This window comes from Colobus angolensis, unplaced genomic scaffold, assembly GCF_000951035.1.
Source record: "Colobus angolensis palliatus isolate OR3802 unplaced genomic scaffold, Cang.pa_1.0 Scaffold36, whole genome shotgun sequence".
Classification (NCBI taxonomy): Eukaryota; Metazoa; Chordata; class Mammalia; order Primates; family Cercopithecidae; genus Colobus; species Colobus angolensis.
In genome coordinates, this window is record NW_012116932.1 from 2,640,906 (window position 1) to 2,651,692 (window position 10,787).

A 10,787-nucleotide genomic window follows, 5' to 3' on the forward strand; every position below is an offset into this window, starting at 1 on the left:
CCCAGCTCCTCGGGCTGCAGCCTCGGGGGCACCCTGGCCGCCGCCATGACCTGCGGCCCCAGCTTCGCCACCAGCACAATGGGCACCATCCCTCGGAGCTGCTGCTGCTGCCCCTGGGTGGCCTCTGCTGCCTGCAGGGCCTCTCGGAATGTCCGCTTCAGCTCCAGGGCAGGGTGTGGGATGAGGCTGAGGGTGGCTAGGGGTGAAAAGACCCCATTTTCAGGGGAAAAATCCATCTCAGAGGTCAGCACCACATCCTCCTCTTCCTCCTCCTCCTCATCCTCCTCTTCGCTCCACGGGCGCCTCCGTTCCCCCAGTCCTTGTGGGTGGACGGTGCTCTTGTTTCTCCCGAGCTGTAAGGAGTAGGGGGTGGATGCTAGTGTGGAGGGAAAGGCCAGCCTTCCGAGAGGCCTCTGGCCCATGCGATGCGGGAGTGGTTTTGACAGCGGGAAATCTCTGATGCTCAGCTGCTGGCATCCTGGGCCAAAGGTCAGGCTGGGGTCGTATCCAGCAGGGTTCTCCCGCCACATGGGGGCCAAGGACGGCTCAGCTTTGCCAAAGTAGTCCACAGCAGTGTCAGGGAAGCAGGCGTGAGCATCCTGGCTAGTGCCCGGCTGGCTGGCAGGGTCCTCCTCATAAGCTTCGCCATCCTCCTCCCAGTGGGGACGGGCGTGCACTAGCCTCACGTGCTCCCTGAGCAGGCTCTCGCTGGGCGCCGGGAAACCACAGAAGACGCAGGCGCTGAGGCTGACGGCAGCTCCGTAGGGCTGATAGAGGAGGGCGCTGGCCTCAGGGCTGGGGCTGCCAGCCCCACTGCTGCCTCCAAAAGGCTCCTTGGTGGTCTGGCCTGGGGGCTCACGCACGTGCAGCTTGGCATGCTGCACATAAGCCCTGGAGGAATTGGTGCCAAAGACACACTTGGGGCACTGCAGCCGTGCCTCCCGGCCCTCGTCCCCTGGAACTTGCTTCAGCTTTTGGATCTCCTCAATGATCTTCTCCCGGGAGGCCTGGTGCAGCTGCCGGTGCTGCTCCAGAGCAGCAGGGTCGGCAAAGGCCCAGCCACACTCACCGCAGGCCAGTGGGGCCAGGTCCGCAGGGGGCTCCTGGCCTGGGGCTCGGCGGTGCTGGCTCATGTGTTCCAGGAGGTGCTCCTTCTGTTTGAAGTAGATGCTGCACTCGATGCATGGGAACACGGCCAGCTCCTCGTCCTCGTCCTCTTCTGGGCTGGCCACCCCTTCGGCCACCTCCTCCAGCAGCTCACACAGGTAGGGTCCGGTCCGGATGGGAGGCAGTAGCGGCTGCAGCCGCTCCACAGACGCCTCCGAGTTCACCGTCCAGGTCTGTGTGGCCACCTCCGAGGCTGACGTGGGTAGGCCCCACTCCGACGACTGGGCCAGCCCCTCCAGGTCCTCCAGGTCTTCTCTGCCACCCACCACCGCCATGTCCAGCGTCTTCGGGGTGTCTTCCACTGGCACAAACACCCTTCTGAAGGGGGCGAGGGGTGGCGGCTGGGCAGGCAGGTCCAAGTGCAGCCCTGCATCCTGGGGGGATCCCTGCTCGTCCTCATCTTGGAGCCAGTTGAACCTGGGGCGACCCTGGGGGTGTTTCTCCAAGAGCCTTGGTTCCCCCCGGTGGTGCAAGAACCTTCTAGAGCCCTCTAGCTCAGCGTGGGGGTTCATGGTTCTCACAATGACCGAGTCCTCGAATCTCCGCTCAGACAGGATGCCCTCCCCAGCCTCCTGGACAAGGGGGTGCTCCCAGGGTCCCCGGCCATCAGGGGTGCCTGGGAAATGGCCCAGGAGATGGGGTGGTGGGGAGCCCGGCCGGAAGTCCAGGCTGCCTCCATCCCAGCAGCTGCAAGGAAGTGCCAATGGGGACAGGTTAGCCATGGGCCGCAGTCTTCCTTCCTAGGGTGGTGATGGGGGTCCTCATAGGCAGTTTGAAGCAGGCCCCAGAGATCCAGCCCAAAGGCAACAGGGGTGTGGGGGTGAGGGTAGGAGGTAGGGGGAGTCCATGTGGATCCTTTGGACCTATCAGGTCAAAAGCCAGGTTCAACTCTTAGGATGCACCTGTCCACAAAGCCTAGCCCTGCTGCATTGTCCGGGAATATGCAGAGACCACCCCTGGACCACACGGGGATGTGGCCACCTCTAAGAAGTCTGGTGGCAGCAGTTAACTCTCATCTCTCCCCAGGAAGGATCCAAGCCTCTCATCTATGCTCCAGGCTGCTTCTGTCTTGGTCTTCCCCAAACTGGGGTGATTTTGCTAATTTAGTTTCACCTCTCCCTCAGATTTGGTGAAAGTTAACTTTGTGGTGGAACTGGTCAAAGGAATGTTCCTTTTCCCTGCATCTCCCCATCTAGAAGGGCAGAGTCAGGAAATGTGGAAGGTCCCTGCTAAGCCTTTGGCCCCAGTGATTCTGACCTTCCTGGGCAGAGGGGTGGGAGTGGTGTTGGGGGAGGCAGCGTAACCTCTCTGGGCCTCAGTTTTCCAATCCTAAAAATGGGGGTAATTCCCAAGAACTGGGAACCCCTTTGTCCTTATACAACATCTGTGGAGCTTTCTCATAGCCACCATCAACAAAAGGTGCTTGCAACATAAGGCAGGTGCTTATTTAAATGCTCACAACCACAACCTTTCAATGACCCCACAGGCTGTAGGGTGAAGATGACACAACTCAGTGCTTGAGAAATGCTTTGTTTCACCTCATGCCTGGACCAGTATGGGTTCTTATTATGGCCATTTGTAATCAGTTCTCCCTTCCTTTTCAAGATCCTGCCTCCATCAGGGGATGCCAATCACGCTCATGGAACAGATGTGGAAAAAGTTCCATTCAGGTGTTGGGTGGAGACCATAAGGTCACCTTTCTAAGCTCCATCGCTGACATGTGATACTAACAGGACCATCCTCCTGGGGCTGTGGCAAGGACTCAGTGGGGATAAACACATGTTCAGAGCGTAGCTCATAGCAGCTATTGTTAATTAATTAATAATAGTATTGTTCATTCTGAGAGCTATTAGTAATCCTGATAAGCTTACTATGACCTGGCCAGGCGCGGTGGCTCATGCCTGTAATCCCAGCTCTTTGGGAGGTTGAGGTGGGTGGATCACCTGAGGTCAGGAGTTCTCGACCAGCCTGGCCAATATGGTGAAACCCCATCTCTACTAAAAATACAAAAACTATCCAGGCATGGTGGCAGGCACCTATAATCCCAGCTACTGGGGAGGCTGAGGCAGGAGAATTGCTTGAACCCAGGAGGTGGAGGTTGCAGTGAGCTGAGATCACGCTATTGCACTTCAGCCTGGGCGATAGAGTGAGACTCTCTAAAAAAAAAAAAAAAAAAAATTACTATGACCTATTAGCAGCTGCCAAGCCATTTAATAAAGGGTAGGGACCGTCAGCATTGCTCTTGATTCCTGCTCTCACCCAGTGCCCCTTGGATCCTCAAGGCGAATTCATGAGATGCATCTTATGGACTCCATTTTGCAGATGAGAAAACTGAGGTCCAGAGAGGCATAGTATCATTCTAAGCGTCACCTGGCAGAGAGAGGACTCCAAGGGTCCAACATCCAGGCTCCTGCCCCTCTGGCCCTGCTCCTGGCAGGGATAATGAGAGTTGACCTTCTGTGTTCATCCCAGACCTCCCCCAACCCCAGCACACGCCCAGGGGCTTGCCTGCCGGGAGCTGCCTCCTCCTCCTGCCTGGCCTCCTGATTCCCTCCTGTCCCCTTCTCATTCCCCAGGGGCTTCTCTGGGGCCTGGGCATGTCCTGCTTGCCCCCCTGCCCTCCCTGAGGTCAGGGCCAGCATGGCACTCACCAGCTGCTGATCCGATGGGTGGCGGAGGTGGCACGGGGGAGGGCTTCGCTGAGGCCGGGATGGGGCTGCCCGTCTGCAACAGAGAGGGGAGACCCTGAGGGGCTGGGGTCCCCCTGGCCGGGGCCCTCCACACCCCAGCTCCAGGAGCCCTGCCAGGTGCCTCGGAATGGCCCTGCTGGCTCCCAATTCCTCTCCCTGAGAGGCCTGTGGCCTCTGCAGTCCTGGAAGGGGTTTCTTTGGAGGAGTCCCCTTGACTCTCCTGGGGGACCCCAGGGGCTTGCTGCCTTCCAACCCTCCTCTCTTTCCCCCCACCCAGCAACCAGGGTGGTTTTTTTACAAGCCTCACCCTGCTAAAAACTCACCTGGCTTCTCATTATACCTATAATAAACACCAGACTTCTGTTTTTTGAGATGGAGTCTCACTCTGTTGCCCAGGCTGGAGTGCAGTGGCGCGATCTCGGCTCACTGAAACTTCCGCCTCCCGGGTTCAAGCGATTCTCCTGCCTCAGCCTCCCAAGTAGCTGGAATTACAGGCGTGCACCACCATGCCTGGGTAATTTTTCTATTTTTAGTAGCGAGGGCATTTCGCCATGTTGACCAGGCTGGTCTCAAACTCTTGACCTCAAGCAATCCACCCACCTTGGCCTCCCAAAGTGCTAAGAATACAGGTGTGAGCCACTGTGCCCGGCCTAAAAACCAGACTCTTAGCCGCCACCTACAAGGCCCTATGAGGTCAGACCTCTGCTGGTCTCTCTAACCTCCCATCTCTCTCCTGGACCCTCAATGCCTCTACTCTAACTGTATGGGCCTCCTCGGGAAGCCCCAAGCCCACCTAACTCTTTTGGACCTCAGGGCCTTTGCACCTGCTATGCCCTCTGCCCAGGGCACTCATCCCTGACCGCCTAATTCAAATGAGCCCCTATGATTTTCTCTCTCAGCACCTGTTTCATTTCTTTCTTAGCACTTTCTGAAATCACCTAGCTCTTTCTTGGGATGACTGCTTGCTGGGTCCCCCACTAGGATGTAGTTGCAGTAGACCAGGGACTTTGTCGGCTTCATTCACTGTAGCATCCCAGCACCTGGCATACAGCAAGCGCTCAACAAATCCTTGCCAGATGATGAACAAGGCACCTGTTCTAACCTGAGCCACAGAGAGCCCGTCCCTGCCTTCTGCACCCTCTCCCAGGCCTATGTCCTGAAATCCAGTCCTCTCCCGGGAACCCCTCCCCACCAACACAGATGGAGCCAACTCTCTATTATCCGCCTGTGGAGCCAATGCCTGGAGCGACCACAGGAATCCTGGCCTGCGTCTCCTCTGCCCGCCACACTTGCCTGACGCGGGTGAGCTTGCCAATCGGGGAGCAGGCCAATTGCCCGGGCCAAGGTTAACACACTGGGGGAACTTGTGCCCCATCCAGAGCCTGACAGATGCAATTGTTGGATTAGCCTCAATTTGAGGATGGTCCAGAAAAAGGGATAGGGCTGGGGCGAATTCTTTTTCCAATCCCTCATCATCCAATTGGCCCAAGAAATTGAGAGCTGACTGTTGGGAGTCAAGGGATAAAAATGGAGGGAGGATGGGAAGAGGGTGTTGACCAGAAAGGTGTGGTCACTGGCTGAGGGTCCTGCTTCAGAACCCAAGAAAAGGGTTGTGACTGTTGTGTGACCTCTGGAAGGGGTGGTGGGGGTATGGAAATTTGCATCATCTACAGCACAAGGTTTCTCAACATCAGCACTATTGGCATTTGGGGCCAGATCATTTTCTGGGGTGAGGTCCATCCTGTGCATTGCAGGATGGTGAGCAGCATCCCTGGCCTCCACCCTCCAGACGCCAGCATCTCCCCAGCCCTCGGTCATGACAACCAAAAATGTCACCAAACATTACCAAAGTGTCCCCTGGAGGGGGAGGCGAATCACCCCCATTTGAGAACCACCGGGATACACTGATGGGCAGCAGATCTATGCCCGGGTGCACGGGCTGGTTTTAGGATGGGGGTGTTGGAGAGGGCGTTCAGAGTTGGGAAAGAAAGGCCTGGCCCAGCCAAGGGAGTGAGGCCCCCAAGAAACAGGGTCTCTAGAGAATACATGAGTCATAGATTTGTCTTTTTTCAGGAGAGGGCAACCGGTTCGCATATAACCTGCCCTAGCGCGACCTAGAGGTTTGGGTCTGAGGGTCCTGGGCATCCTGCTTCTGGGGTTCTAGGATCCCAAGCTCCCAAGATTCTGGGCGTCCCAGATTTGGTGATTCTGCGATTGCCGTTGTCTAAGAATTCCAAGAGCCAGGGGACCGCGTGGCCTCTTTGAGCAATTCCAGCGAGTCTCCTATTTTTAGTGGCAGTGACTTTGGAGGAAGCAGGCCAAGCAGTGCCCTGTGTCCAAGACACCTTGGGGGTGGGGGCTTCACCCAGAGGTCTCCACAGTTGATGGGGTTCCAGGAGTCCCTATGGGTCAGACGAAGTGCTGGGTCACAGCCCTCAGGCAGTGGCCGTGCCAAGGGGCCCTTGTTGGCTCCTGCCATCTGGGTTCCCCGAGAGAGTTTGCAAATGCTGATGGCAAGGAGTGTCCATGAGCAGCCTGAACTCCAAGCCTGGGGTTCAACTTGATAGAGTAGCCAAGAACCTAGATTCTGGAGCCAGACAGATCCAAGTTCAAGGCCCCAGGGGTGCCCTGAAGGGCGTGCCTCTCCCACTCCGAGCCTTGGTTTCTTCCTCTGTGCAATGGGAACAGCCACCGACCCAGTCTCGCAGGGCCAGCAATGGGTGCCAGCAAGATCGCAGTAAATGCTCCATCCAGAGAAGTGGTGGTGGAGGGGAAGAAGGCTGGTGGGAGGCCTGGGGCGGGGGGTCAGGGCTGGTTCAGCGATGTCTCAAGGGGGAAGCTGGTGGCTAGACCCCACAGCCTCAGGCCGGGTCACTCCACGCTCTGATTTTCTCCCCAGGCTGGGGCCCCAAGATGGGGCAGAAATGATATGTCATTTGTCCCTGGGTGCCCTGTCCCCAACACAATGCCAGGCATGTACCAGACTCTTCATTGATCCATACAGACCACCTCAGCCCCCTGAGTCTTTTCTGAACCTGGGAGGCCCAACCAGAGAGGTAGGAGCTGCAGAGGGGCTGTGGGAGCTCCAGGTAAACAGCCGTAACAGAGGACAGAGAAGGCGGCGGGCACACCCCGACCCAGTCAGAGAAGTTTGGAGGTGGTCACTCCAGGGTGCTCTTGGGGGCCTCTGAGGGCTGAGTAGGGATAAAGGAAGGCCCAGGCTTTGGGGTGGAATAGCAGCCCCAGAGCCTGTTCCTATTTATAGGCATCACAAGACTAGTAGGGCAGGTGCCTGCGTCCCGGAAGGGGCAGATCAAGCGGACAGAGAGGGTAGTGGGAGAGACGTGGTGTCCCAAACCCAGGCATTCTTCCAAATCCAGGCTATGACCTCACTCCAAGTCAAGCCATTCCCACCCCTGCCCCCAGCTGCTGAGGGAAACCTTCAAGGGTGGGCCTGGCCCCCCTCAGCAGCCACATTTCCCTCCTCCCCAGGCTATAAAAGAGATGCACGCATGAGACCCTGGGTGATTGCCCAGAGGAAGTGAGGATGCACCTACCTGCCTGCTTTTTCCCTCTCCCCAGACCTGAGGCATCTGCCAGGTAGAGAAGAGATGTCCAATCCCTCGGAACCAGACCCAGAGAGGACCCTGGGATCCCTACAGCCTGTACCCTCAGGCTCCCACAAAATCAAAGTCCCTGCCCTGCCCTGGCTGGCTATGCGACCTGGCACAAAATCCTGCCTCTCTCTGAGCCGCAGTTATTAACTCAGTTATTCATGGCTTCGACAAGGGGATTGCTAAGTTTCCCTGAGTGCTGATACTCTGGAGTTGGGTGTACCCTGTGCCCTCAGCGGTCTCACCTTGCCACCCCACTGCCTGACACCTGCAGATGCCATCAGCTCCCCCTAAGCCTTTGCATGTATGCAGTCCCCTGCCTAGATGCTTGCTGCCCCCTTGGTCTGGCTCATTGTTCCTCATCCTACCTCTCACTTCCTGCAGGAACTCCTGGTTGCTCCCCGCCAGGTGCTTTCCTCATCACAGCCCCAGCCGCTGTGTCATAACACCTGGTGACATAACACCGGGTCATAACACCGGGGAGACAGCCTCAGATGGCGGGGTCTGTGAGAGCGAGGATGGTGTGTGCTCAGTCACCGCTGTGCCCCAGTGTGTGGCCCCAGAAGGTGCTGTGTATTTATAAATATCCGAGCATCATGAGTGGTAAAGGTGGCTGGAGCAGGTCAAGGATCTGTGAGGATGCAGCAGGGTGGTTAAGAGTGAGGGCTGTCAAGCCATGCTACTCCCTGGCTAGGTGACTTTGGGCAATTTATGTCGCTGCTCTGGGTCTCAGTTTCCCCATCTCTGATACTGGATAATAGTAACGATGGCTACTCCACAGGGTTCTTTGGAGAAAGACAGAAGATGATCATGCAAAAGCCTTGGCATGGAGGAAGCCCTTGATTAGGTGTTTGGAGATGGCGGGGTGGGGGGGTCTGAGGCATCAGCCCACTGTTTTCCAGGCATATCAGCCTCCTACCAGGTCCTTGGACACAACAGGCTCCTCCCCACCACAGGGCCTTTGCACTGGCTGTTCCCTCCACCTGGAATGTCCTTCCCACCATTCATTCCATACTCCACTCAAATGCCACTCTATCAGGGAGGCTCTCCCAGGTCTTCCAGCCATGATCCTGGCACTCTGTTTAATGCCTTCACAGCATCTGTCACTACCTATCCTTCTGATACTTGTTTAGTTGCTTGTTATCCATTTCCCCTACTAGAGTGTCAGCCGCTTGAGGGCAGAAATTCTTGCCTCTTTGGTTTACAGCTGTCTTCCCAGCACCTAGCACATACCCTGGCACACCGAAGATGCTCAGTATTTAATGATTGAATAACACATCTGGAGGTGAGGAGAGTGTCAGATACCTTTTTGCTGGGTAAACCAAGGCACAAAGGGGTGGCCAGTATCCCTGACTACCCAGTCTCTCCCTAGCCACTACAAGGTCCAAGCTGTTTTGGCCCATGGCTCAGGAACAGGGTACACCCAGCCAGCCAGAGGGAGCTGGGATAGACTGATGGGAGTGGGGAATACCTGTGGAACAAGTGGGCTGGGGACAGGGATTTTGGGGTGCTGAGATGGGCCTCTGGACCCAATTAGTATGCTCAGAGGAGGGAGCCAGGTTGACCTGAGTTTAAGTCCCAGCTCCACACCACCCAGTGGGGAGCCTTGGTCTGGTCACTGGCTCCCAGGACATCTGTTTTCACAACTGTCAAATAAGAAACTAAACAGAGTGCAAAGAAAAGGCTCTGGACCCAAGCGGAATCAGCATCCCAGCTCAGCTGCTACTGCGCTGGGTGACTTGGCTCCTCTGAGCCTTGGGGAATGGGCTGGATGCTCCCTGGGGGCCACAGGGCCCATTCTCTTACCAGAGATGCCACCTCTGCCATCCAGAATGTCTCGGGGGCCCTCCTTGGTGACAGGCAGGTAATGGGTGGACCGGAAGATGCCACCTTCCCCCTCAGCAGCCTCGGCCCCACCCTCGATGTTCTCCCTCGGCACCGGGCCAGGCAGTCTCTCTGGGCCTCGGGGACGATCTGGTGCAGCTGGGTTGCCTGCCAGGGACCCCTCCATTGGATTTTCTCTGCTTGGATCCACTCAGCTGCTGGGCTGGCTCAGCGGAGCATTGTGGGCCTGGGGACAGAGAGAGGGAAGTGCTTAGGGGATGGAGGAAAGGGAATCTGCCTCAGTTTCCCCTCCTTCAAAACCTCGGTCCTCACCTTTGCAGCTCACTGCCTCAGTTTACCTCCCAGCCCAGGGGAGCTAATGGTGTTCAGACCTTATCCACACACCTTCTATCCCAATGGCCCCTACCCTCAGCATGCCTCCATCTCCCCATCAATAACTCCTCCCCTTTATACAGATCCTGCACTGCCTCAGTTTATCCATATTGACACATGCACACTCAGCCACCAGGTTTTCTTCCATCAGTCTTTCCACTTCTCCAGACGCCTCCCTTCATTCACACACAGCTGCACTTTCCCCAGTCCTGCCCTCACACCCATGCACACGCACATCCTACTGCCATGCCTTCGTTTGCTCGGCAAGAATCCCAGCCACTTGTACACTCCGATCCTATACACTGATCCTATACACCGTCAGGAGTCTCCCATCATTACCCCTTTACTTTTCTCCATTGGGTTGTCCCATACCAATGATCCCTGCACTTTCCCACACTCCAACCCTTCCCCCACACAGGACCTTAGGGTTCTCCAGCATTAACCCCTTCACCCCCCTCCACACACACAGCCTCAAGTGACCCCAGCATTAACCCTTTCGCTTCTCCCCAACATTATCCCTCATGCATACCCAGCTTGGGCTCCTCCATTCCCCCCACCCCCCAACCAAGATTGCTCTAGTCCTCGGGCGAAAGAAAACGATGGGGCTCCTGGTCCAGAAATGAGGACCCTGGGGAGCGGGGGTTGTCCTCTCTACCTATAAATACCTTCAAGGTAACGGCAGAAAGTGAAGGGCAGGAATGAGGCGCCCTCCCCAGGGAGATGGTGGGGAGGCCGGGCCCAGGCAACCGGGGCGGGGCCGGGGCGCCAGGCCTGGTTGCAGGCGCTGCCCTCGGGGGCCTGGGGATTCCCAGGGGGCTCCTCTGTGGGCTGGCAGTCTTGGTGGGGGGTCCCTACCCAGGCCCAGAGGAAGCACCTGCGGTTGTCCACCGGGTGGGCACTGCCTGCGGGGAACGGGCGGGACCGCAACTTCGGAGCACTTTGGCAGCGTGGGGAGGGGGCTCCTACCCGGACGCCCCCCAGGGGTCGCAGAGGTGGGGGCTGCGCCGTGCGGGCCCACTCCTCGGGGGTCCAAGGTCCGGGGGATGCGTCCTCCGCCCGTGCACCCCGGGGCGGGAGACCCCGCGGGACGCGCCGAGGT

The 10,787-nt window shown here is 57.5% G+C and overlaps 1 protein-coding gene across 1 annotated transcript in view; it reads right to left on the reverse strand.

Annotated features, from left to right (window-relative positions):
- WIZ (widely interspaced zinc finger motifs) overlaps nucleotides 1-1,442 on the reverse strand; it is an 18,686-nt gene extending 17,244 nt beyond the window's left edge. The window contains exon 1 of the mRNA XM_011953230.1: nucleotides 22-1,442. Coding sequence (XP_011808620.1) covers nucleotides 22-1,442 — 1,421 coding nt within the window. The remainder of the gene's footprint in view (nucleotides 1-21) is intronic.
- Nucleotides 1,443-10,787: the final 9,345 nt, after the last annotated feature.